Source organism: Bos indicus x Bos taurus, chromosome 7 (assembly GCF_003369695.1).
Source record: "Bos indicus x Bos taurus breed Angus x Brahman F1 hybrid chromosome 7, Bos_hybrid_MaternalHap_v2.0, whole genome shotgun sequence".
Taxonomy (NCBI): Eukaryota; Metazoa; Chordata; class Mammalia; order Artiodactyla; family Bovidae; genus Bos; species Bos indicus x Bos taurus.
In genome coordinates this window covers 94,924,976-94,952,789 of record NC_040082.1, presented here as the reverse complement: position 1 = coordinate 94,952,789, position 27,814 = coordinate 94,924,976, and the positions used below count along the sequence as shown (strand labels likewise).

The 27,814-nt window shown below is 52.1% G+C and overlaps 1 protein-coding gene across 4 annotated transcripts; it reads right to left on the bottom strand.

Moving 5' to 3' along the window:
* Positions 1–1,188: 1,188 nt before the first annotated feature.
* KANK2 (KN motif and ankyrin repeat domains 2) lies at positions 1,189–27,715 on the bottom strand. 4 transcript variants are annotated; one of them, XM_027547696.1, is made up of 13 exons: positions 27,625–27,715; positions 25,789–26,002; positions 24,691–24,806; positions 23,002–24,213; positions 12,281–12,457; positions 12,081–12,183; positions 10,586–10,837; positions 9,862–9,949; positions 9,109–9,328; positions 7,916–8,058; positions 5,334–5,534; positions 5,161–5,250; positions 1,189–3,276 (listed from the first exon to the last, which is right to left on the bottom strand). In XM_027547696.1, the coding sequence occupies exons 3-13, from the start codon at positions 24,725–24,727 to the stop codon at positions 3,223–3,225; spliced, it is 2,577 nt and encodes an 858-aa protein (XP_027403497.1). In that variant the 5' UTR covers positions 24,728–24,806; positions 25,789–26,002; positions 27,625–27,715; the 3' UTR covers positions 1,189–3,222. The 4 variants fall into 4 exon arrangements, with proteins under 4 accessions (XP_027403497.1, XP_027403499.1, XP_027403496.1 ...); XM_027547698.1 differs by lacking the exon at positions 27,625–27,715 and adding an exon at positions 27,439–27,522 and having other exon boundaries at positions 10,586–10,825; XM_027547695.1 differs by lacking the exon at positions 27,625–27,715 and adding an exon at positions 27,439–27,514.
* Between the last annotated feature and the right edge of the window lie 99 nt (positions 27,716–27,814).

The window sequence follows — 27,814 nt, the reverse complement described above, 5'->3', positions numbered from 1 at the left end:
TTCCGAAAACTGACAAGAATCAGTGAACCCTTCCACTTAGGAATATACAACATTGCATAAAATTTCTAGGACTTCCTATAACCTCTGAAAACCACCCATTATCTCCCAGTCCAGAGGGAAAACAGAGGAAGTGAGAATCAGGAGACCAATCATCCATTATCAGCTATCCTTGGGGAAGAGAGGGAGAGAGGTCCCAGGACTGGAGAGAGGAGGGGCTGAGGAGACTGCCCTTCCTGTCCTGGTAACCCGAGGATGTTCACTTTTCAAACCGCCATGGAGCTGTACACTTTTTTATTTTTGGTGCATGGAGGGTCTTAGTTCCCTAACCACGGATCAAACCCATGTCCCCTGCATTGGGAGCACGAAGTCTTAACCACTGGACTGCCAGGGAAGCCCCCAGCTTTTGTACATGACTCATACACAAAAGGTATAATGCTGCCTCAATAAAAAAAATAAAACAGGAAAACAAAGTATTTTAATACTCAGCCTGTTAGGAAAACGTTTGGCAGGAGATTCTCCAAGTATTGACAATGGTGCATATTTCTACCAAATGGGACCATGGCACCCTCCCCTAGGCCAGATGTTTCCATTATTGTTTAAAGTTTGCCTTTTACAATCACTGTAAATTATTTTGTCATGAAGAAAAAAAAAAATCAGGAAACTTTTTTTTTTTCCTGAGGTGCCCACAGTTGGTTTGTTTAGAACTTTCTAAACAAACTCTGACTGTGTTCTGTATCTCTGCAGCCCAGTCTGGTAGTCACCAGCTCTGTGCAGCTACTGACTATGAATTCATTACAACTGATTTGCATTTAAATGGAAATTGCCACAGCTGGCTAGTGACTACATTATGGGATAGTGTCGGTGTAGGGCGGAGCATGAGGGCGTTTATTTTAATAGTCTCGGCACTATTCTGTAGTGTTGAACGTTGTTCAAATAAGTCCACGTTTACAAAGAGATCTATTTTAAAGCTTCATGAGAAATACAAGGACTTCCCTGGTGGTCCAGTGGTTAAGAATCCCCCTTCCAATGCAAGGGACATGGGTTTGATCCCTGGTTGGGGAACTAAGATCCCACAGGCAGCTAAGCCTGTGTGCCTCACCGAAGACCTAGCTCAGCCAAAATTTTAAAGATTAATTGATTTAAAAATAAAAAGAGGAGTACAGTAAGACAAACACCAGACACATACACTTTGGCCTTCTCATAAGGTAGCTTTATTAAATTCCTTTACCTTCTAAAAAATGATTACAAAAAGGAATACTTCATTTAAGTGTAATACTGTCTTTATGGACGTACCATGGTCGGAAAGTGAAGTTCAAGGTCTTGAATACATGTGAGAAGAGAGCGGGGTCAGACACAGAACCCCCTGTAACCTACCACGCCAAGCCCAAGGGGTAAGGGCAGGGAGAAGGGAACACACAGGGATAAATATGGACTCACAGTGTGGAGCAGGGGGGCACGGTGGTCAATGAGCTGCTTCTAGAAGCTTAAAATAAACACAGCCACAGCTCCAGGGCCGGACACACAGACACACAACTCTCGTACCGCTTCTCAAAGCTGCCCAAAGCTGTGGCCTCCTGTCAGTGGTCATCCCCAGTCAGCTTGGGTTTCCTTTCCTTTTCATTTACACACACACGTACACACACAAACGGGGGTGTCTCTCTCCTTTGACCATCCAAACTCTCTTGTCTTAGGTACTATCCCTTCCATCATCATCAAAGTGAGCAGACTCCATCAGGCCAGGAAACCTACTTTACTAGAAGAGAAGCCAGCACTTGGCTTTGGTGAATGAATGCGTGTAGTGCTGAGGGCTTGACCCGTCTTGCTGGGGTTTTAGCGCCCACCCTGCTGGCTACGCTGAGAACTGGACAAGAGAGGGCAGGAAGTCTAAAGACTAAGGGATCTTACTCCCCGGTCACAAGGCACTTTTCGAGGCTTAGAACCTGTCCCCCTCCTCCCCTCCCTGTTTCCTTTTCTCTTTCTTTTTTGGTCACAAAAGGAAGGAATGGGAAAGAAAACTATGTTGAGATTCTGAGACAAAATAGACCATGCAGGAAACTGTGTGTGTTGGGAGAGCCCCGTTTCCAGCAGGCTGTGTTCCAGGCGGCTCCGGAAAGCCTGTAGGTTGTTTAAAGAAAAAAAAAGACAACCAGCTGGCCCTTGTTTGGTTTTCGGCAAAGCTCTGTCTCTTTAAGTTTGTACTGGGAGCCCTCGGGGGCAGCCAACTTTGAATCGAGCACACATGGGAATTTTGGAACGGGGCCTGGGCTTGCCAGCAGTCTCATGCCCTGTTTTCCTTCCTTAGAGGAGAGACATTCTGGAGTCTGTGGAGAAGGATGGCCTTGTCACTGGGGTTCTAAGCCTAGGGATGTAGGCACCCCTCTGGGGACTGGATTCATTTCCTACATGTCCAGGTCTAAAGGATTTTCTAGGAAAATGAATATTTGCCAGGGCCCCCCTGCGTGGAGGAGATTCTGGGGAATCGCAAGAAGGGCACAACTCGCACCCCTCGGCTGCTGGTTCCAGAGCCCCACACCTGAATGGGGCGGAGGCGGGCGGGTGGGCCGCTCGCAGTGGGAAGAAACAGAAGGCAGAAGAACTGACTAAACCTCCCACCCCGGGTGACAAAGACAGAATCTGCTTTGTGAAGAGACCACGAGAGAATGCCACCAAGAAAGTCGTCTGGGCAGGGGACAGGGGACAAAACTCGATTATATACCAGACAATTAAATGTAGGGGGGCTGGGTGTCAGGACACTCTAGGCGGTGCGATCCGTGCGTAACAGCATTTAGGCTTAAAGTGAAAATATACGATTCCAGTGACTTTCAAATTTGGCAACAAGTAATAAGTGATTTTTTCCCCCTCCAACTGTGATTCAGAAATACAATATTTTTCCCTCTTACCCTCCTCCATCTGTAATTGCCAGTTGATTGTTCTCAGCGTTCCTCACAAACCCACGCCTCAGAGCCAGCCACTGGCGCCGATTTACATATGAGTTTAGCTCCAGTCTGTGCTGCGGCTGCTTTGAACCGGGGTACTGGGAAAAAACCCGCTTTCAGCTGAAGTCTCCATGCTGTTGGGGTCTCCCCCTGGGAAGCAGAGGAAAACCCCGATTGCCTTTGATACTGGGACCTTGGTGGATGGAGCCGGAGCTGGCCCGGGGGACAGTTCTTTCCGGGCTGCCTGCCTGGTCCCCAGGAGTGGCACCTTGGGCTCTTCTCACGGCTACTCCTCTGCAGAGGATGACGCAGGACTCTCGTCATCTGACATCGGGGCAAACTGAAATGAGAGGCAGGATTCCTTTAGTTTGGCCTCCCCTTGGGGGTCTGAGGTAGCGACTTTGCTGGCTGGCTCTGCGCCTGTGGTGAGTGAACAACAGGCTGTGGCCTCTTGGCCTCAAGGAGGTGACACTGCTGGGGAGATAGCTTCACAGAAGCTCATAGATGAATGCAGTGGAGGGTTCTTCCTGAGTGACAAGGTGGCAGTGACAGTGGAGAGCAGGTGGTCTGGCAGGGTGACGTCTGAAGGATGTTGGGAGGGGCACCCAAGGGGCAGGGTGTTCCAGGCAGGGGAAACCGCAAGTGCAAAGGCCCTGAGGCAGGAGCGGCAATCAGGCCAGTGTGGCTAGAGCAGAGCAAGCAAGGAAGGGGGAGGTAAGAGTGGGGGGAGGTGGGCTTTGAGGATGACCCCACTCCAAGCAGGGTGGGAGTCACAGAGGGCTGTGAGCAGAGGAGGGCTGTACCCCAACTCAGGTGCTCACAGTGACCTCTGGCCACTTTGGGGAGGACAGTGGAGGGGCAGTGGGGGTGCGAGCCAGAGAAGCATGCGGAAGCAGTGGCCCCAGAGGACAGTGATGGAGCCCTTGGGAGCAGGACCACATGTCAGACAGCAGGACACCACCCAGCCCCATCACCCCCATCTCCCAGTGTGGACATGGAGTCCCAGAGCTGATCCCAAGGGGATCCCTGAGCACCTAAGACCTGAAGCAGTGACGCTGGGAAGACTCAGAGCCTCAGAAAGAACCTGTAAGCCTAGCAGGAGCCAGATGGCTTATGTCTCAGCAACCTTCTCTCTCCTGGACTACTTGGGGAAATTGCTGTGGTAAACACCTACCTTGCCACCCTGGAACCTGGCCCCAGACATGCCTCAGGGAGACCAGGGCAAGTGGGAGATGGGGGTGAGGAGGAGCGGGCAGACAGGTTCCAGTCCAAAGTCTGGATTCACACCCTAAGGTCTCTGCCCTTTCCTGTCTGTGAGGCTTTGGACCAAGAATGGAACCTTCTAAGTCTCAGCTTCCCCACCTGAAAAATGGTCACAGTAACAGTACATTATGCAACTGAATAGGGTTCATGTGGAGGGTTCTGGAAATCCCGCCCTGGAGGCATTTGGTATACAGTCCGTTAGACTAGCAGGCACTTCCCAGGTGGCTCAGTGGTAAAGAATCCGCCTGCCAATGAAGGAGACGTGGGTTTGATCCCTGGTTTGGGAAGATCCCCTGGAGGAGGCAATGGTAACCTACTCTGGTATTCTTGCCTGGGAAATCCCACAGACAGAGGAGCCTGGTGGGCTACAGTCCATGGGGTCGCGAAGAGTCGGACACAACTGAGCGCACACACATGCCATCAGACTAGAAGGGCTTGTCTCCTCCATCAGACAGGGCACTGCTATAGAGACCTATGAGGACTGCTCCTGCCTCCCCATCAGACTGGCAGGGCTTTCTCCTCCTTCAAGCACTCAGGACACAGCGAACATCAATCTTATCCTCCTGTTAGGCTTCCAGAAGAGCATTTTGCTAATGGGCATGATTAAAAAAAAAAAAACAACCCAGATTTCTAGGGTCAAATCAGAGAAATTCCCCATTAAGGCACAGTTAGGCTTCTTTACAGTGAAACTTCTCAAGGCCTTGGATACAATGACACACTTTGAGTAAATGCCAAAGTCCTCCACATGGTCATGAAGAACACGATTTGGAACCAGACAGATCTGGTTTGAATCCTGTGATCACCAACCATAGCTGAACAGTCTTAGTTCTTGTGTCTTGTTTCCTCATGGGGCCACCATGAAGGTTCAACAAACAGCTGCCTCTGCAGCCCTTGGCGTGGTCTCTGTACGCCATCCCCCCTCAAAGCCCCCACCCCCTTCCCAGCTAGGGCTGAGACTCACCGAGCACTTGATGTTCATGCGGGAATACAGCATGGACGCAATTTCACTGTGTCCCGCATCCAAGGCCACCATCAGAGCTGTGCTCCCGTCCTGCAAAGCATCGGTTGCTATGCTGATGCCCTCTGCACTGTGCTCCCACCCTCCCCGCAGGGCGCACCGGGGTGGGGACTCACACGGTCGGTGATGGAAATGTCACAGCTGGGCACGGCCAGCAGCAGCGCAGTGATCTCCTTGTGGCCGTGCTCGCAGGCACACATGAGGGCCGTGGAGCCGTCGTCATCTTGGACGTTGACGTCTGCCTCGCAGGCAAGCAGGGCTTTGACTACATCCACCCGCCCGTGGCTGACCGCCAGCATTAGGGCTGTCTGCCCCGCCTGGATAGGGCAAAGGAACAGGCTTATGGATCATGCAGGCCCCAGAAGGTGACACCCCTGCTCTAGAACCTTCCATGGTTCCTGAGTACTCTGATGCTAACTGCACCTCCACTCATGGGCCTCCTTCTGTATTTCGAATAATCCTACCTACCACTGGGCTTTTGTACTTGCTGATCCCTTTTCTTCCCACTGGTTCCTTCTCATCCCTCAGGTCTCAGCTTAAATGTCTCCTCCTCGGGCACATGCTCTGTGTCTCCCCATCCCTTGTTGTTGCTGGAGTTTAGTTGCTAAGTCATATCTGACTCTTTGCAACCCCATGGACTGCAGCACGCCAGGCCTCCCTGTCCTTTACTATCTCCCAGAGTTTGCCCAAGTTCATGTCCACCATATGATGCTATCCATCCATATGCCCACTTAAATCAGATTCCTAAGTCACAGGTACAAACATAAGTAAAATGTGTTGAGCTAAGAATTGTACGCTTTTCTGTCTACCAGTTGGTGGTAGTTTAGTGGCTAAGTCATTTCTGACTCTTGCAACCCCATGGCCTGTAGTCCGCCAGGCTTCTCTGTCCGTGGGATTTCCAAGGCAAAAATACTGGAGTGGGTTGCCATTTCCTTCTCCAGGGGATCTTCCTGACCCAGGGATTGAATCCAGGTCTTCTGCATCGCAGGCAGATTCTTTACCGACTGAGCTACGAGGTTAAATCTCAATAAAAACCAATGTCCAGGGACTTCCTTGGTGGTCTGGTGCCTAAGACTCCCAGCTCCCAATGCAGGGAACTGGATCCCACATGCCACAACTAAAACCAGGCAAAGCCAAATAAAGAAATTATGCTCTGTGACAAGAGCTAGACACAAAAGGACACACTACTACATGATTCCATTTATACTGTATCCCTAACAGGCAAATCCACAGAGACAGAAAGCAGACTGCGCGGGCTAGGGGCTGGGGGAGGGAAGATGGGAGTGAAGTGACAGCTGCGGGTGCCGGGTCTCCCATCAGCGTGTAAAGTGTTCTGGAGGCAGGCAGAGGCAGAGGTTGCGCGGTACTGCAGCTATGCTAAATGCTACCGGTCATGCGAAGAGCTGACTCACTGGAAAAGACCCTGATGCTGGGAGGGATTGGGGGCAGGAGGAGAAGGCGACGACAGAGGATGAGATGGCTGGATGCCATCACCGACTCGATGGACGTGAGTCTGAGTGAACTCCGGGAGATGGTGATGGACAGGGAGGCCTGGCGTGCTGCGATTCATGGGGTCGCAAAGAGTCGGACACGACTGAGCGACTGAACTGAACTGTCATCTTAAAAGGGTTCATCGTATGTGCTGCTGCTGCTGCTGCTAAGTGCATTTCACCTCAATTTTTTAAAAAGGAAACCACCTGGACATATACCCAGAAAAGATGAAAACCCTAATTCAGAAAGATACTTGTACCCCAGGGCTCACTGCAGCACTTTTACAACAAGCAAGACGTGAAAGCATCGATGGATGAAGAGACCAAGCAGATGTGGTACAATGTGCTACGATGGAATACTACTCAGCCATAAAAAACAATGAATAATGCCATTTGCCACAGCATGGATAGTCCTAGAGATGATCACACTAAGCAAAATAAATCAGACAAAGCCAGATATCATATGATACCACGTATGTGTGGAATCTAAAAAAATGATACAAATAAACTTATTTACAAAGCAGCAACAAACTCACAGACATAGTAAAAAAAACACTTATGGTTACCAAAGGGGAAAAGGTGGGGAAGGAGAGATAAATTAGAGGCTTGAGATTAACAGATACACACTGCTGTATATAAAATAAACATCACGGTCCTACTGCATAGCACAGGGAACTATATTCAACACCTTGTAATAACTTACAATGAAAAATAATCTACATATATGTATATATACAACTGCATCACTTTGCTGTACACCAGAAATAACACAACATTATAAATCAATTATACTCCATTAAAAAAAAAAAAAAAACCTAAACTGCTAATACAATTCTTTTAATTAAAAATAAATCAGTAAAAAAGCAAGCGGGGTCTGGGACTTCCTGGTCATCCAGTAGTTAAGACTCCAAGCTCCCAAAGTAGGGCGGCCCAGGTTTGATTCCTGGTCAGGGAACTAGATCCCGTACGTGGCAACTAAGATCTGGCACAGCCAAATAAATAATTTATTTTTAAAAAAAGAATGGGGCTCTGGAGCTAGACCCAGGTTCAAGTCCCCCTCCTCTAGCTGAACCTCGAGGAAATGAGTACTTCTCTGCGCCTCAGTTTCTCTGCCTGCGGAGTGGGGGTTCTCGCCTTGGGCTTGGGGCAGGGCTAGGACGTCATAAGTGGGAAGGGCTGTCCAGGTCACTGATGCCAAGGGTCTATACCTGGCTGGCTTTGGCATTGACGTCTCCAAGCCGGAAAAGCTGTAGGATGGTCTGGATATCATCTTGGGTCTTCAGGGTGGCCAGGGCGGTGAGCATGATGGGGCTGTAGCCGGCGCGGTTCTGCTTGTCCACCTGGCAGACACCTGCCGGCGGGGGGCCAGGAAGAGATCGGGTCTCAGACCCCCACGATGCTGGCTGGGTTTGCCTCAAGGCTGGGGGAGGGCCCCTTAGGACCAGGCCTCGTCTTTGCCATCAGACTGGAAGCCCTGTTCACTACCATAGTGAGCACTGGGCACCATGTCTCCTCCATTAGTCTAGGTGTGGACTCATTCCTTCTTTTTTCTTAGACTGACAACCCCATTCTGCCCCTGGGTCCCCATCTCTACTATGGGAGGGGCTCCTAACAATGAAGTCTGTGATTCCTCCACCAGACTGGGCTCCCACATTTAGGGCTGAAAGCAGGATTTGTGTCTCCCTCATTAATCTGAAAGGCCCCCTGGTCATCTTTCAGTCTGGCCTATGTCTCCTCCATTAGACTGTGGGCTCTGCCTCCTTCATCAGATTGACTAGTGGAGAGTCGCGTCTAATTTCTTCACATCTAATTGCAGACCACAACTTGTCTCTGAGCCCCAGATGGGAAGCCACATCCTTTCCTCAGATTAGGGTTCCAAGGGTGTCACCTTTTTCATACAGGGGTCACTGGGGTGGTGGAAGGGCCGTGTGTTTTCCATAAGACCATGGCTGCCTTTTCCAGTACACTGGGGCCACAGGTAGGGCCTCTATCCCCTCACCAGTGTGGGAGGGCAGCGTCTCCCCCATCAGACTGGGAGGGCGGCGTCTCCCCCATCAGACTGGGAGGGCGGTGTCTCCCTGATCAGACTGGGAGGGCGGTATCTCCCTCACCAGACTGGGAGGGTGAGATCTCCCCAACAGACTGGGAAGGCAGTGTCTCTTCCATTAGACTATGAGGGTGGCATCTCCTCCACCAGACTGGGAAGCAATGTCTCCTCCATCAGACTGGGAGGGTGATAGCTCTCCCATCACATCAGGAGGGTGGCATTTCCTCCATCAGTCTGTGAGGGCACCCTCCCTCATCAGACCAGGAGGGTAGCATCTCCCCCATCAGAACATCAGACCCGGGTGGCAGCCCGCCTGCTCCCCCAGGGGCCCCCTCCCCCGATCCCCAGGCTCACCACTGTCCAGCAGCTGCTGCACCACAGGGAAGTTGGCGTGGGACACGGAGTAGTGCAGCGCTGTGTTGCCATTGCTGTCAGCGATGTTGACCACGTAGTCCAGCAACCGCGCAGACATGGCCCGGAAGGTGACCAGGTGGCGCCGCACGAGCTCCGGGTGGGCGTCACTGCGGCAGGCCAGGCGCAGCCACTCCTGCAGCACCGTGGTGTAGGCCACTTTCTGGACGCGGGCCGGAGAGAAGAGGGGAGTGAGGGCCACGGCAGCCCACCCTGGCCCAGATGAAGCCCACCCTGAACCAGAGGGGACATGTGGGTGCCCCACCCTAGGTGAGCTCCCCCTGGAGAAAAGTGTAGTGTCCCCTGCCCCAAAGGGAAGTGTAGACCCCATGGTCATAGGTATGCCCCCAGAGGAAGGTGTGAGCGTCTCCACCCTGGATGGGATCTTCAAGGTCAAGTGTACACACCCATCAGAAGAAATACAGCAGCAGGAAATACTCCCCTTCCTCAAGCCCGGGAAGGAACAGGAACCAAGGCTAGCTTTGCTGGCAGGTGACCATCCTTGGCCCTCCCTCCTCCCTGGTGCCTCTCCAAAGACCACGACTCAAGTCTTGGAGCCCCTCGCCCACTAGCTCCCAGCTAGGATCCTGGGGTACTCATGATCCAAAGCACAGAAAGACACTGTGGTTGAGAAGAAGCCAGGATGGGGGTGGAGGGGAAGGAGGCCCCCGCTTCAGGCCCAGGGCCCCACCGTACCAGCTCCCGCTCGGTGAGGGCTTTGGGGTTCTCCAGGTACTTCTCCAGGGCCAGGCAGGCTGAGATGAGGTCAGGACTCAGCTCCATCCTGCCAAGAGCAGACGAAGGGGAGTTTATCTTAGGAGCACTCGCCTCAGCTTCCTGGGTGTCCTCCACCCACCATGTCCAACTGGGGTGCTCACAGAGGGTCTCAACACTCTGCCCCGTGGCCCTCACCCAGTCCTGCCAGGGCTCCCCTGAGTGGTGGAATCTCAGACCCCCATCTTTCTCAGACACTTTTACACGGCACCCCAAGGGGCAGACATGGGGAACACACAGACCCCAAGAGAAAATGGACACATGGGTCAAACTTTATTCCAAATGGCCAGTGGCAGATGGAAATCTTTTTCTGAGGATGGATTTTTCATCAAGGGTAGAAATAGGAGACATACGCAGGATGGACAGGTGGGGCAAAATGTCCCAAAGAAGGTGGGTGACTTAAGAACAGACTTGGCCTGCCCCTTAAACCCTAACCCCAACAGCCCAAATTGCCCCCCCTGAGGCCCTTTGTCAAAGCCACCAGATCTTCAGATGCCCAGAAAGAGTGGGTTCACTAATTCAGACTAAGGTGTACATGACTGATGGGAGTTTCCTCTCAGAGGGCTTGAATGGTGGGATCTGAGGCAGAGGTCACCCTCTCTGCCCCCCAGGCCCTGCCTGAAGCCTTCCCACCCAGAAAACTGACCGGATCTCGTCTTTTGCACTTGATCCTGATGCCCCCTCAGCTGTGGGCGTGTGCAGAGACTCCTGGGGCAGTTGAGACTCCTCCCGGCTCGTCTTGGCCTTCGCCGTCTCCTTGGGCCTGAGCTGGGGGGCTTCGGCCACACTTGGAACCCTCTCCTCTGGCTCTGGGGCCTCGTTCTCTGTGCTCTCATTGTCCGAGAAGTTCTCTGCGGTACTGGAGTCCTCCGAGGAGGACTCATACCTGGGGGAGATGCTGTAGGTGGTAGAGGAGGGGCACTTGACCTCTCGGGGCCTCAGTTTCCCCATCCATTAAATGGGGATGCTGGCACTATGAAGTTGACAGGGCTCCAGGGATGCAATAAGTGCTCAATAAACACTGCCTGTGATGGGGATCATGTCTGGGGGGTCAGGGAGGGGCACTGCTTTTCCCTTCTACCCTTCGGTACCTCTTACACTTTGCTCCTTATGCTAGCAAGTGTGTTAGTCACTCAGTTGTGTCTGACTCCTGCGACTCCATTGGGCTGTAGCCCACCAGGCTCCTTTGTCCATGGAATTCTCCAGGCAAGAATGCTGAAGTGGGTTGCCATTCCTTTCTCCAGCAGATCCTCCTGATCCACTGATCGAACCCAGGTCTCTCATATTGCAGACAGATTCTTAACCATCTGAGCCACCAGGGAAACCCACTTTGCTCCTTACACAGGTGTTATACTGATTCAGACCCTTGCCCTACTGCAAATAGGACCCTCATGCTTTTTGCTAACTCTTGACAGAGTCTAAGCTTCTGTGCCTGGCAGTCAAGGCCCCCAACTCTTTCTGCTCCCCAGGCCTCCCACTTTTTTTTCTTCTAAGATTTTTTTTTTTTTTTGGTTGCAGACCATTTTTAAAGTCTTTATTGAATTTGTTACAATATTGTTTGTTTTATGTTTTGGTTTTTTGGCTGTGAGGCAAGAGGGATTTTAGATCCCCAACTGGGGTTCGAATCTGCATCCCCTGCACAGGAAGGTGAAGTCTTAACCACCGGACCACCCAGGAAGTCCTCTCCTATTTTCATGTCATGGCTTCCTCTTGCCTCGGAGCATTTTTCCAGGATGTGTCCTCCCCAGGAGACCTCCCACCCCCCACTCTGCGCCTTGCAAGGGTCTGCTTGTCCTGCAGCACACGTGTTCCCCTCTGTCGGTGACTCTCCCCAGGGCCATCTCTGCCTCTGCCAGGCCCCCCTCACTGCCTGAGCATCCCCATCATTGCTCCAACCATGCTGGGTTGGGACCGCCCATCAGTGCCCCAGGTCACAGTGGACCAGGAGCTCCATGGGGCACACAGTAGAGCCCAGCGCCTCCCATGGGGCAGTGAGATGTAGTGGTTACAGCACCAGCTCAGCACTGGACTGACTGGAGTCAGCCCACCAGGCCTCCCTGTGCCTCAGTTTCCTCATCTGTCTCCCGTGCTTGGGTTGAATGAATGAATCAAAGTGAGGGGCTCAGCCCAGGATCTCTCACCTGCCGTTGACCCCCACGAACTGGAGGCTCCTCCGGTGGGCCTCTGGGTCTGTGGGCTCCTCTTTCTGCTTCATGATGGACCGCAGGCCTGCCTGGGCCCCTCCTGGAGGGGGAGGGATGGTGTCATGAGAGTCTCCCAAAGCCAGACCCCATGCCTGGGCTTCTGGCGCCTGGTCCTCCGTGCAGCCACTCCCACTTACCTGCACCCCCAGCCTCCTCAAACTCCGATTCATGACAGGCTGCTTGCCTGATGGGCTCCTTGATGGTGGTGTCATCATGGGCAGGTACCTGGCCTGTGTTCTTCTCTGGCTGCGCCTGGGTGGCCCCCTCAGACTCCGGGGGTGATAAGGACGATTCTGCAGGAGCCTGTGGGTGACCTGAAGAGGCAGGAGAAGAGGCATTTACTGCCGGTAACAACAGCCAAGCAAGAACAGTAATAACAGCTGCCTCTTGTCACTTACGCTGGGCCAGGTGCTCCAAGGGCTAATTCTTGCATTACTTCATCAAAACTTCCCATGTGGAAGCTGGACTGTTACAGATGAAGAAACTGAGACCCTGAGGGTGGCCTAAGGTCACCCTGCAAAGAAGAGGCAGGATCCATTCCAGTTCTGGTTTGCTGCCGGCCTCACAGACGGTCAGGGTCAGGGAAGATCACACGACCCCCATAATCCTGGCTCGTGACCAGGACCCCTATAATCCTGGCTCTGACATCATACTGAGTGTTGTCTGGAAACTACAGCTGAAAATAGTGGTCATGATCAGGACTCAAATCTCCCGCAAAAGAGCTGTGTGACCTCAGGCAGGTCACTAACCTCTCTGTGTCTCAGACAAAACATGTCCTACATCATGACGCCATACACACTAAAGACAGTAGAGTGAGAGAGAGGGCTTAAAACAATATGCACGACAAGAGCATGAAGAATATTTGTTAAGTCAAGAGAGCTGTCAGCTCCATTTTGATAAGACTTACTATTATCACTTTACAATATTATTTCACTATTATAAATTATTTTATAAAATAATATTTCAATATTATAAATACCTATAGCATTGTGCTTAGACAACATTTTGTATCTGGCTTTCTGCTTCTTTACTTTAAACATTAAGCAGGTTTTCCTTTTAATAATCAGTAAAAAGAAGCAATAAGGGTAGCCACAGGGGGTGGCCAGAAAAAGAAAAAAACAATAAGGGCTATTAGAAAGTTAAAACCCCACCCAGGTGGGTTTCACTCTGGGTCAATGAAAATGTTCTCAGGGTGGATGGTGGGGACAGTTGCATAACAATGTGAAATGGACACTCAAACATGGTTAAAATGAAACCTTTTATGTTATGTGTGTGTGTGTGTGTGTGTGAGTGCTCAGCCGTGTCTGACTCTTTGCGACCCCGTGGATTGTAGTCCTCCAGGCAAGAATACTGGAGTGGGTAGCTATTCCCTTCTGCAGAGGATCTTCCCAACTCAGGAATCAAACTTGGGTCTCCCACATCGCAGGCAAATTATTTACCATTGGAGCCCCCAGGGAAACCCTATGTTATATCCTAATAGTTCCTAATTTTATCTTAATTAGGAAAAAAAAAAATGCCCAGGTTGGTCTGAGAACAAAGGTGACATTGTAGGACTCAGGATCCCGAGGGTGCCCACTGCAAAAACAGGAGTGAAGTTGGCAGAGAGTTCTAGCCCCAGATCACCAGCCTGGAGCCAGGAACAAAAGTCCTGAGACCCTGAGTGGCTGCCCGGGTCTCAGAACCCACTGAGGTCACCCCTGCATCCCAGGCCACGTGTGGCTTCCATGTCCCCTTCCTGCCACTGACCATGGGGTCTGCAGACCAATTCGTTTTAATTCCCTTAAACTTTTTTTGACAACCGCAGCAACTACTCCCTCAAGTCCATGAGCAACACTCAACTTGAGCTAGGAACAGGGAGTAAACACTCAACACAAGCAGAGCACATCAAACAGAGGAGACATTGGCCATAAAAGCTTCCGACAGCGCCCCAGGCCAGGGCGGGGTCGGGCCAGGCGGATTCCAGAGTCGGGAGCTCCAACTCCCGTGGGGAACAGAGAGCAAACGCCAGGTTTTTACGGGAATCTGATTTTTTTTTTAATCTTGTCAATAAATTCATATCTGACAAACAAAAGCACTATGTGGTCAAGTGGAAAGTACAAGAAACAGTGGAAAGTATCACTGTCGCCCAAAGCCAGGCTTCCTGATGGAAAACACCTGGAAGGTCATCTGTTACTTAAATTCAGGTAAAGGGACATTATGCTCCGGGCTTCCCTGGTGGCTCAGACCGTAATGGTAAAGAATCCGCTTGCAATGCAGGAGGCCTGGGTTTGATCGCTGGGTTGGGAAGATCTCCTGGAGAAGGAAATGGCAACTCATTCCAGTATTCTTGCCCAGAGAATTCCATGGACAAGAGGAGCCTGGAGGGCTACAGTCCATTAAGTTGCAAAGAGCCAGACCCGACTGAGAGACTAACACTAACAACATTATGCTCAGGGAAAGAAGCCAGTCACAGAACAAATGTTGCCTGATTTACATGATCCCACTTACACGAGGTCCGTAGAAGAGTTAAATCCATAGAGATAGAAAGTAGGATAGCAGGTGCCAGGGGCTGGGGGAGAAGGATGGGGAGTAAGTGTTTAAAGGGGACAGAGATTCAATTTGGGAAGACGGAAAAGTTCTGGGAGGCTTCCCTGGTGGCTCAGTGGTGAAGAATGTGCCTGTCAATGCAGGAGACGGGGGTTAGATCCCTGGTCCGGGAAGATCCCATGTGCCTCAGGGCAACTAAGCCCATGTGCTTTTGCTACTAACTACTGAGTCTTTGCTCTAGAGCCCACAGGCTCTAACTATGGAGCCCTCGTGCCACAATTACTGAAGCCCGCTCGCCCCACAGCCTGTGCTCCACAACAAGAAAAGCCACCGCAGTGAGAAGCCAGTGCACCGCAACTAGAGAGAACCCTCACAGCAATGAAGACTCAGAGCAGGCAAATAAATCCATAAAATAAAATAAGTTCTGGACATGGATGGTAAGGTTGGTTGCACAGCAATGTGCTTATTGCCACTGAGAAATGGTTAAGAGAGTAAGTTTTATGTTATATGTTGTTTACCCCAAATTTTTCAAAAGTGGAAAAAAAAAAAAAAGAGTGAACCAGAGCAATGCTATGGCCCTTTTAGCCCCACGGAAGAGCAGGCTCTGCCCCTCAAAAGCTGGGATGGCTCCTTCCAGTCGTGAGAAGTTCAAGGTCAGACACTGCAATACTAAAATAACAATAACAGAACTGATAATAGTTATTATTGTTATTCTACTGGGAGATGGAGCGAACTGTTACCAAAATGTATATGGAAATTTATATGGAAGAACAAAGGTCCATGGCCAGCTGGCCCCTCCCTGGCCAGCTAAAAGCGGGCAGGGATGGGGAAGTCGGCTTAGGAGACAGTAACACGTATTCCCAAAGCCACAATAATGAAATCAGCAGGGCAGGGTTGCAGGAAGAAATAGGCCAAAGGAGGTGAGGAAAGAGGGCTCGGCACAGACCCCATGAGAGAACTGGGGGTAAACAGAAGTGCTTATGCTCAGTCACTCAGTCGTGTCCGCCTCTTGGCAACCCCATGGACTACAGCCCACCAGGCTCCTCTGTCCAGGGATTTCCTAGGCAAGAATACTGAAGTAGGTGGTCATTTCCTTCTCCAGGGGGTCTTCCCAGATCAGAGATTGAACCTGAGCCTCCTGCACTGGCTGGGGGATTCTTTTCCCACTGAGCCTCCTGGGAAGCCCAATAGCAACCCTGCATGGAGCAAGCCTATGGGTACCAGTTTTCCTACAGCATTTTGTCCCTTTGTGTCTCTGTGTCACATTTTGGTAATTCTCAGAATATTCCAAGGTTTTTCATCATTATTATATTTTTTATGGGGACCTGTGATCAGTGATCTTTGATGTTACCATTGCAAAAAGATTATGACCTGCTGGAGGCTCAGCTGATGGTTACCACTTTTTAGCAATAAAGTATTTTAAAAATTAAGGTATGTACATTGTCTTTTTAGACATAATTCTACTGCACACTTAATAGGCTACACTACAGTGTAGACATAACTTTCATATGCCCTTGGAAACCAAAAAATGTGTGACTCGCTTTATTGTGGCGGTCTGGAACTGAACCCACAAGTCTCTGGCATATATTTGAAAATTGCTAAGAGATCAGGTCTTAAAAGTTCTCATCACAGAAAAAAAAATTATAACTGTGATGTGATGGATGTTAAACCTACTGTGGTAATCATTTTTGCAATATATACATACATATATACATGTATACATTGTCACACACACATATATATATAGTAATCATCAATGTGTACACCCTCAACTAATATGAATACTATTACTTATAATAATATATAATAAGTAGGAAATGGCAACCCGCTCCAGTATTCTTGCCTTGGGAGTCCCATGAACAGAGGAGCCTGGTAGGCTACAGTCCATGGGATTGCAGAGTCGGGCATGACTGACTGAGCACAGCACAGTCAACTAATATAATTTATATGTCAATCATACCTAGATAAAGTGGAAAGAACTAAAAATCAAAAAAATAAATCTGCGATGAGTTTAACAACATCAACATTAAGAGTTAAAAAACTCTTGGTTAAAACTATTTTGTTAAAAAAAAAAACCTCTTAAATTTAATTGACAGAAGAATAAAGGCTGTGGAAAGATAGTCATAATGCCAAAAACAGGCAAAGAATTATCTTTTAGAATAGGCGTTAACAAAATTTTTCTGTCCTGGGCCAGATAATAAATATTGTGGGTCATAAGATGTGTTGCAAACAATACAAAAGCAACCCTAGACGGTACCTAAATGAATGGGCCTGGCTGTGTTCTAATAAATTTGAATTTCATATAATTGTGCTCATATCACACAATGTTACTCTTTTCACATTGTTCAACCATTTAAAAACACAGAAACCACTCTGGGCCCATGGGCTGTATGAAAACAGGCATCAGGCTTCATGTGGCCCTGCAGGCTACAGTTCACCAACCCCTATTCTGGAAAATGCCAGGAACATCTCAAAATTGCCCCAAAGGAAAAAAACAGAGGCTTGTGAAACATATATGGTGATGCTCAACCTCACCAGCAATCAAAGGAATGCTATTTAAAACAAGGAGATACCACCTTGGACAACTGCATCAAATGAGCAAAAAATTAGAAAGATAAATAAACTATGTTACTGCGGATGTAGAGAAATGGACACTTCAGACCCAGCCATGGCTGGTGGGAGTGTGGCCAGAGAGAACTTCCGGAGAGAATTAGACAAAATCTGGAGTGAAGTTGTGCCTTTCCTGTAACCCAGCAACCCCACAGGACAGGACATGTAAGGACGAAGCCAGTACTATTCAAAGCAGCCAGGACTTGGAAGTAACCCAGGTGTCCACCAAGGAGGGGTCATATAAGAAAGTGTAGCACATACCTACAGCAGAAATCTATGCAGTCATTAAAAGTGACAAACCACCAGATCAGGGTGGAGAGTTCCAAAATAGAGTGTAGAGAGGAAAAAATATGAAACAGAAAGAGATATTTTTTTTTTTCCTAAAGCACAATACCATTTTAGGAAATTAAACATGCCTAGGGCATATTTTTCAAGAACACTCAAATATCTAAATAAGCTTCTGGAAGGTGGGTTGCAAGGAATGGTATTACAATGGGGTGGGGGTGTGTGACAGCAGGGGTGGCTGAATCACGGCCTGTGGGCACGGTTTTTACATTTTTAAATGGTTGGGAAAAAACTGAAAGGAGGAGCCTCTTTGGGACACGTGAAAATTACAGGAAATTGAAATTTCAGTGTCTACACATTAGGTTTTATTGGTATATAGCCACATTAGTTCGTTGATGTATTGGCTACCCTGCTTACATGCTACAAAGGTAGAGCTGAGACATTAAACTCATCAAAATGTATACATTAAAAATGTGCAGATTATGAAAGAGACTCACCGACTTAGAGAATGAATTTACGGTTGCCAGGGAGGCAGGGGCAAGGATGAGGGAAGGGATAGTTAGGGAGTTTGGGATGGACATGTACATACTATATTTAAAATGGATAACCAACAAGGATCTTCTGTATGGCACATGGAACTCAGTGTTGCTTGGCAGCCTGCCTGGGAAGGGAGTTTGGGGGAGAATGGATACATGCATATGTATGGCTGAGTCCCTTTGCTGTCCACCTGAAACTATCACAAAATTGTTAATCAGCTATATACCAATACAAAATAATTTTTTTTAATGTGCAGATTTTTGTGTATTAAATATACCTCAGTAAAGCTGGGGGGAAAAAGAACTGAGCAGAACTGAGTCAAGTCATTGCAACAGAGACCAGATACCCCACAAAGCTGAAAATATTTATCAATCCTCAACATTGAGGGTGGAAGACAAAGGTGAAAAAAGAATTAAAGTCAAACAAGAGAGGTGCCATCCCTAGCTCAATGGGGCTGGTGAGATTCTTGGGCCATGGGCCCAAGAATTAGATTAACTCCTTAAGTCCAAAAGAAATTTTTAAAAAATTTAAATCACTTGGCCAACTAGTGCAGGAAGGGAGAGTCCACAGCGTGGGGTTAGCAGGGTCGGGAGGAATAAAGCAATTTGGTAACAGATATCATGGTCCTTAAAAATGCTCTTCCAGGAACTTCCCTGGAGGCTCAGTGGTTAGGACTTAGTGTTTTCACTGAAAGGGCCCAATTCAATCTCTTGTCCAGGAATTAAGATCCTGGGAAGCCGCATGAGGCAGCCAAAAAGAAAAAAAGCAGGAGATGAAAGGTTCCCACAGAAGGAAATTTGCATGGCACCTTTGGTGGCTCGGACGGTAAAGAATCTGCCTGCAATGCTGGAGACCTGCAATCGATCCCTCGGTTGGGAAGATCCCCTGGAGAAGGGAATGGCAACCCACTCCAGTATTCTTGCCTAGATAATTCCATGGAGAGAGGAGCCTGGTGGGCTATAGTCCATGAGGTTGCAGAGTCGGACGAAGCTAACACTTTCTTTTTTCTTTTTGACAGTAAACAGTCACCCAGCTGTTAAAAGATAAATAGCATGTTCCAATAGTTTTTTATTTTTTGGCCACACCTTGCAGCTTCCAGGATCTTAGTTTTCTGACCAGGGATTGAACCCTGCACCCTCGACAATGAAAGTTTGGAGTCCTAACCACTGGACTGCCAAGGAATTCCCCTAAATTTTTTAAATAACATGATGTAATGTCCCTGGGATAATGTTAAATCAAAGAAATCAGAGGATTTAAATCCTGGCTTTGAAAACTATGGACAAATTCCTTTACCACTCAGTGCCTCAGTTTCCACATCTGTAAAACAGATAGAAACACCACCCGCTTCCAAGTGGTACTGGGGGTGTCAATGAATTAAGATACAAAAAGGACATCACATAATGCCCTGGCCCACTGTAAGGGCTGCCTAAATGCTTTCACATAGAAAATAAGGCAACACAACAAATTCCATCAGTACATGTTGCCAGACTCCAAAAATACATATTATTTTCTTCATGAGAAAAAAAAAAAAAAAATCGGAAGGAAAGAAGTATCGATAGCAGCTGTGTCCAGGCAGTAGTGGGTTTATGGAGCTCTTATTTAGTGTTCTAGAGTCTTCCATCTCAGTTGGTAAAGAATCCGCCTGCAATGCAGGAGACCCTGGCTTGATTCCTGGGTGGGGAAGATCCACTGGAGAAGGGATAGGCTACCCCCTTGAGTATTATTGGGCTTCCCTTGTGGCTCAGCTGATAAAGAATCTGCCTGCAATGTAAGAGACCTGGGTTTGATCCCTGGTTGGGAAGATTCCCTGGAGAAGGGAAAAGCTATCCACTCCAGTATTCTGGCCTGGACAATTCCATGGACTGTATAGTTCATGGGGTCGCAAAGAGTCCAGCACGACTGAGCGACTTTCACTTTACAGAGTCTTCTGTACTTTCCAAACCTTCCACAAAGAATATGAATTGCATTCATAGGACTGTGTTTCAAACAATAACAGGAAATTTCAAAGCCTTGGAGAGACCCCACAGATGCACGTGCCTGGCTGCCCCTTCTCCCAGGAATCTCTCTGTGGTGCCTTTGAAAGGTGAGGGGTGAATGAGAGTTTTCAGTGGTCTCTGGGCCTCTGCCTGTCTCATCCACGTTTGCCAGCCTGAGGCGATGGCTGCCTCTCACCCTTCCTGCCCTTCACTGCAGCAAGCAAATTCTAGGTGGCAGAAAGGCTGGACTCCTCCCAGCCTCCTTATTGACCTATGCATGACCGACCTAAGTGGTCTAAACATTTGTCAAGGATTTCCCTGGCAGTCCAGTGGTTAAGACCCTGTGCTTCTGCTGCAGGGGGCACGAGTTCAATCCCCGGGTGGGGAACTAAGATCCCACATGCCATGCAGTGCAGCCAAAAAACAGAAAAACAAAACATTTGTCAAGAAACCACCCAGGTACTTCTTTTCTCTCACATCTTGGCTCAAAGAGCCAACAGTTAACCCCTGAGCACCCACCAGTGCCTGATACCATCTTGAACACTCAACACCAACCGATGTATTTCAGCTCACACAGATCTGGTGCCATTGGGCGGTCAGTACCATCGCCCTACCCCACCCCCATCCCACAAATGTGGCACAGAGAGGTTAAACAGGTTTAACAGAGGTTAAAGAGCACGGAGCTAGGGAGCAGGGAAACCAGAATTTGAACACGGGCCTCCATGCCATCCAACCACCACCCATCCCACATCCCTGTTTTATTTGCTTCAAACATGCGTTCTCTGAAGTGATTTTTCTTCACTTGTTTCTGGTGGGCTATTTGTTTATTGCGGGGGCTTTTCCATCTGTCTTGTTCACTGCTGTGTCCCCAGTGCCTAGAAAAATCTAGCACATGGCAGGCACTCAGTAAATATTCCCTGGATGAGAAGGCAATGACATGAATTAGCACATGCCAGTTCCGCCTAAGCGAGGCAGAGACTGGGGCTGGCTGCAGCAAGAGGGAGTTAAGTGAAACACAAGGAAGAACTTCTGGGGGGTGACCGCTTGCACAAGGTGGGGACATGGCTAGGTCTGTGTGTCCTGCAGGCAGGAGGCCCCATGGCTGTGCTGGGAGGCACGTCTGGAATGGAGGTTGCCTCTTAAGAGATCCGGAGGCTGGGCTGGGCGGGGCCTCTGGCTGGGGGCCAGGGTCTCAGGGCTGGGTGTTTGGGATAGACACAGAAACAGGGGTGGAGTCCAGAGCTGGCCAGGAAGAACATGGGGAGGCAAGAAAACACAGCTGGGACCCCGCCCTCCAGCTCATACCCTCTGGTGCCTCTACAGGGCTCTGACCACCTGATATTATTTGAGACTTAGACGAGGAAATGGGCTGAATCTTTGAGGCATGCTATAGCTTCAGAACAGCCTAGTCTCAGATCCTGGATGTTTGACAAAGGATATGTGAAGCTTCTCCGCAAACATCAGTTTCCCCAGTTATGATAAGAATTGACCTGAAAATCATTAGTAGGGGGGCTCCCACATGGCACAGTGGTAAAGAATCCGCCTGCCCATGCAGGAGACACAAAAGAACATGGGTTCAATCCCTGGATCAGGAAGAGCCCCTGGAGTAAGAAATAGCAACCTGCTCCAGTATTCTGGGCTTCCTTGGTGTCTCAGATGGTAAAGAATCTGCCTGCCATGCAGGAGACCCGGGTTGGATCCCTGGGTCAGGGAGATCCCCTGAAGAAGGGAATGGCACCCCACTCCAGTATTCTTGCCTGGACAATCCCATGGACAGAGGAGCCTGGCGGGCTACAGATCATGGGCTGCAAAGAATCGGACACGACTTAGTGACACGACAACTAATAGTAGAAGTAGCAACACACGATGGTTAAGTGCGTGCTGTATGTGTGCACTAATCCAGAAGGATCCTAGAGGTGTGGACCGCTACAAGGCCACTTCACAGACAGGGAGGCTGAGGCCCAGAGAAGTGAAGCTGATCATTCAGGTCACACAGTAAGGAGTGGAGTTTAAACCCAGGTGACCTTGCTACACAGCCCACTGTCTTAACCTCCTCGGTGGGCAAAACACTTAACAGAGCCGTCAGCACCAGACTGGTATTAGATAAAGAACAGCTGTCTGGATTATGAGTCATTCTGGCAGCGTCTCCCAGGGGCCTCAGGACAGCGGTGGTGGGGCAGCTGCTATCCTGAACATCCCACATCCCCTTTCCGAGCATGAGGACTCAGCAGTTCCTCCAGGGAGCATCCCCTTCCTCCCTCCGGACTTGGGTGGGGCTCCTCCAACCCCAGGATCTGCGCCTGGGCAGCGAGAGACTCAGTGATTAGCTCAGTGAGGAGCAAATGACCCAAGCCAACCAAGAAGGGTCACCCCTGGGATTTTTACTGGTGCTATCTGGATTGAGGGGCTCCCTTTCCCTTTATGAGCTGCCTCAACAGATGCCAGGAGTGCTGTGATCACCTTTGCCTGCCTGAGAGAGCTTCCAGGATGCACAGAGGAAGAGAAAGAGGGAGGTAGAGATTCCTGAGGCTATTTGAGCACCCGGATCCAGCTATGCCTGAAGTTGTCACTAAGTTACATGAACAACACATTTCCTTTTTCATGGCCTGAGACTGGTTTTTGCCAATCAGGGAAGAATTTTTTTTGCCCAGCAACTGACAGCCCTGGGGACCTTCACCCAAATACCTCTTATTTTCTACATATTTATAACGTTCTAGACATGAGCACACACCTAATTCTTCAGACACCTAATTTCTTCACACGGTCCCTAGAGGGACTGGGTCAGCAGCACAAGTGTCCCCTTTGCACAGATGAAGAAACTGAAGTTCTGAGTGCTGGTGGAAGGACAGGGCTGGGGCTGGAGCCCAGCATTCAGAGGAAAAGGAGGGACCTTCCACCGTCTGCCCCCACCTACTATGGCTCACCTGCTGCTCCATCACAGCTGCGCTCTGTAATACTGATCTTCTTCACCTGGTGGACGTTGCTGGTGGATGCGGTGGGGGCTGGGAACACTGTCTCCATCACCTCATGGCTGCGGAACACAGGGGGGCTCTCAGCCCCGTTGGACGTCGCCAGGGCCCGCAGCCCTGCCCCGTAGGGCTCTAGACTCTGGGCCCGCTGAGCAGGGGCCCCTGCCGCTGTGCTGGCCGCCACCTCCACCTCCCTTGGCCCCTGCACCACCCGGACAGTGTCCACACGGACTGGGCTGTCTGGCGGTGGCCAGGCCTGGGGCGGGAGGTCGGCCTGCCGGGCTTGAGCTGCCTGTAGCTCCTGGAGTGCTTTCTTGAGCTGGGTCTCCAGCACAGCCACCTTAGCGGCCAGGGCTGCCTCCCCGTCGGGCATGCCCAAGTCCCGCTCCCGGACCCAGGTGCCCACGCTCCGGGTCTCGAGCGTCACTGGGTCCTCGGGGGCCTCAGGGAGGTCCAGGCAGAGCTCGCCACGGCCCCGGGCTCCTGCAGGGTGGCCCAAGAACTTTTGGCTCTTGAGCTGCACTGTGAGTTGTCGCTTCTCCTCCTGCAGCACCGACAGCTTCACCTGGAGCACGGGGATCAGTTTCACCTGCTCTTCCAGCTGCCGCAGCTTCCGCAAGGCACCCGCCATCTGCTCCCGCACATGGGCCAGGTGTCCGGCGCTGGGCGGCACCGGCGTGGACAGTCCCGATCCCCGTGGTGTCGGGGGTGGCAGCCCCACGCCCACCAGTGAGCTCGTCGAGCCGGCCGCGCTGGGGGTCAGGGAGCCCAGACCGGCAGGGGCGGCTGCCTGGTCCTCCAGGCGGCGACGGGCGTCCAGCAGCGTGCGCTCCACCCGCGGGTTGAAGCCACCGCGTGTCTCCAGGGCGCCGTACTGCGGGTAGAAGCCACGGCCGCAGTAGGAGTAGGCCGAGTGGCGGCTGTCCCCGCTGGCATTGGAGCACAGAGACTCAGTGGACGTCCACCAGGAGCCGGGCCCACGGGGCAGGGAGCCCAGGCGGGGCCGGCGCTGCACGGCCACCCGCCGCAGCGTGTGGCCCTTCTCGATGTCGTCCACGTACTTGAGAAAGTCCAGGTCTAGGCGGTAGCCGTAGGGCGTCTCCACCGAGTAGGGGACATCAGGCTCTTTAGAGGGGAAGGCAGGCGGGGAGGCTGGGCCGGGGGTCCCTGAGGTAGAGAGAAAAGCCAGCGCCTCTGAACACTGTGGTCCCCTTCTGGGGCAAACTGATGCCCCTGGGTGAGTCATGGCTTATTGGCCCAAAGGATGGGACACCACTGGCTGCTCAATGCTCCGCTGTAAGTCTCAGGCCCCTCTCCACCTCCCCAGCCTAAGGCAAGGCCCTGTGTCCCCCTTGAACCCTCCCAGGGCAGGGCTGTGCTTCCAACCTCCCAAATGAGTCAGGACCCTGTCTCCCAACTCAGACCAACCTCCTTTCCTGAAAAACCCTGTCTCTTCCATTAGCCTGTCGAGGGCAGAACCGAGTTGTCTCCATTCAGGCCCTCAGGATAGAGCTGTGTCCTACCCTCAGCCCCACTCAGGTCAGGCCCCCTTCTCTCCTCCAGGCCACACAGGACCTGGCCTGTGTCCCTCACGCCCCACCTCCAACCCCAAGGCTGGGCCCTCTTTCTCACGAGACCCCTGACCTGGGAAGGGGGCTGACACGTGCAGGACCTGGGCCATCCTCTTGCCTGCAGAGCTCCTCAGGTGTCTCTGGGGGGTACTGTGAGTCAGACCACCTGCAGCACCGGCTGAGGTTTACCTGGGAAGAGGGTGAAGAGGGTGTGATGACACCCAGAGTCAAGAGTCTGCAGGAGAAGGGGAGGTGGCCACCCCTCCCCACTGTTCCCTCCCCACCAACCTCCCTCTTTTCCTGGGCGTGGGACCCTCTCACAGGCACACACCCGTCCTGATTGTGGAAAGGGTTGTGGGGGGGGGCCCCCACAGCCTGGAACAAAGAAACCAAACCTCACGGTCCGCCCGCACATCTGTCTAGCCCCTGGACAGGCTCCAGCTGTTCCCACAGCCCCGCCTCCACAAGGCCCCCCACCAGGCGCGGGGCGGGGGGGGGGGGGGGGGGATGGGGTGCTGAAGTCCGACAGCCGCCACCCTTCCTGTGCCCCCTCCCCTCCGCCCAGGCAAGAACTGGTTACCAGGACAGATCAGGGCTTAGGTGGGCAGATGGGGGCACTAATAGGGAGACAGCCAGCCTTCCTGCAAGGATCTGGGGACACAGGGGCACAAAGAGAAACAGAGCCCAGGGTAGGAGACCCGCAAACAGAGCTGGGTCAGCCTGGCAGTGGCGGGGGGCTGGTAGGGAAAGTTGGGGGGAGGCAGCAAGGAGCAAAGCCTTTCCCCTTTATGGAAACAATTTTCTCTAAAAATAAACAGTTTCGCTGCCGGGCTACACGAGAACTTCCTGCTCCCCCACCCCGGCCCCCCCAGGATGTGTCCGGCTCAGGGGCTCGGGGGCGCAGCAAGGATAGAGAGCGGGTGGAGGCCCCGGAAGTCATGGGGGTGGGGGGAGGAAGTGAGAGGGGGTGCCGGAGGCTGGAAAGGGGAAAGACAATCAGGGCCTCTCACTAACCTGCACCCCCAGACCTGGAGGATGGCCAGGGTACTTCTGTCCCCAACTCTGACCGAGTTTGGCCAGTCCTTTCTGCTGTCTGACCTCTAACCACCCTGCTGCAGAAGTTCCAGCCCATCCCACCCTTTTCAGGATGAGGTGCCAGGGCAGTGGGTACCTGGGAGGATGGGCCAGGTGGAGCACCTGCTGGGCATGAAGGCGGGGCCGAAGCTCCAGGGGCAGCCAAGCTTGTCTTGTCTTACGTCCTCCTTGCTTAGCCTCTTGCTTGTCTCTCTCCACGTCTCTCTCTGTCTCTCCACGTCTCTGTCTCTCTGCACTTCTCCCGCCCTGTCTCTCTACGTCTCTGTCCTCACTTCTCCTTCTTTCAGTGCCTGGAACACACAGTCATCCAATTGTAGGAAACCTGGCTTTCCACCTGCCTGAAGGGTCACCCCCTGCACAAGAGGGAAGTGATGGAAAATATTTTCTGGGAACCTGAGAGAGACTAGAGGCAGGAAGCAGAAACGGTACCCCTGTGGAGACCCCTGGAGGTGAAGGGGGTGGGGTGAATAATGGTATAACTATAATTACCATCCAGGCAACTCCTTTGATCATCACAACAACCCTACCAGGCGGGTAGTTATCACCGTGTATTACGGTGTCTTGGGTAAGATGAAGTGTTTTGGGACACAGAAACACAGAATGGGACTTCCCTGGCGATCCAGTGGTTACAACTCCATGCTTCCGTGCACAGGTTCAATCCCTGGTGGGGGAACTAAGATACCACATACCACGTGGGGCGGCCAAAATAAAAAGAAAGAAATACACAGTGACTTGCCCAGGGTCACTTAGCCCGAGGAAGTAGCTGGGTCTGGATTTGAATCCTTAGCTTGGTAGATTCCCCTCGCTGCCAGCCAAGCCACCCGCACCCCCATTTTCCAGGCAGAGACTGAGGTCTGAAGCCATGTGACCATGCTCCATGTGGGTGGGTGACTGGCTAAAGGTGGAGAAAGCAGATGGGGGGGGGGGGAGGGAAAGGGTAGTGGTGGCGGGTGTCTGTGGCTCACCTTCCCTGGAGCACGGCGAGTACATGAGACAGAACAGAGAGATATGGAAAGGTAGACAGGCCAGTCCACGAGGGGACAGGTAGGTGGCTCAGGGAAGTAACGCGGGGTCCCTGGGAGGCGGCCCGAAAGTCCAACAGGGTCTCCCTGAAGCCCCCGTCCCAGACCAGCCTGGACGTCTCTGGGGTCTTCTCGCTCCTCTCCCCGTCCCAAAGACGAGGGGCGAGGAGGACCCCGTCCCGTGCAGGGAGGGGGCGGGGCCTGCGGGGTCCCCAGCTAATGGCAAACAGCTGCAGCTCCCCACGCCGGCCCAGCCGCTAGGCCGAGGCCCAGCCCGGCCGGACGCCCGGCCGCCTTCCCGCCGCCTGGGGCCTGGCTCCTGCCCGGCCACGGAGGAGGGCGCGGGAGGACAAGGGAGGGAGGAGGGGGACGAGGCAGAGGCAGAAAGGAGGATGGAGACAGGGGAGAGGGGCAGCGGGGAGGCAGTGATGGGGCGAAGGGATAGGGAGGTACGGATGGAGGATGGGGTTGGGAGAGACCAGCAGGGACAGGAGCAAAGATAAGGACCGAGCAGAAGCGCGGGGACCGCGACACTCTCAAGTCCGGAAAGTTTGCGCATAGATGATGGAGTTGGAGGCAGCGGCTAGTAGAGACCGGCGAGATCGCGCCCCGGGCTTGAGAGTGGGGTGATGTGGGGTGGGGTGGGGACCACGCTCGAACCCAGAACCGGGCTCGAACCCCGACCCAACCCGGGTCCTACTCGCCTCTCGCGCTCCGGCCGCCGCTGTCCCAGCGTCCCGCCGCCCGTGCGCCCTCCGCGCGCCGCCGCCGCCGCCCGACCAGCCCTCGGCGGTAGCCCCGCCCCGCCCCGCCCCCTCGGGGCCGGCCCCGCCCCCTGTCGCCTGAGGCCGGGCCAACGTGGAGGGGGATGGTAAGGGACACGATCGCACCTGGACGGCAGGTGTGTGTGCGCGTGTGGGGGTGTCCGGCCTCGTCCCCTCCTCCAGTCCCTGGGACAGTGCTCCCCTACTGCTGTCTTCCCCGGCCCGCTGCAGCTGGGCGGCTGCGGGGGGCGGGAGGGGGCGGGGCTGGCCGGAGTCCAGCTCCTGGAGGGCGGGCGGCGGTAGTGGTGGTGACTGC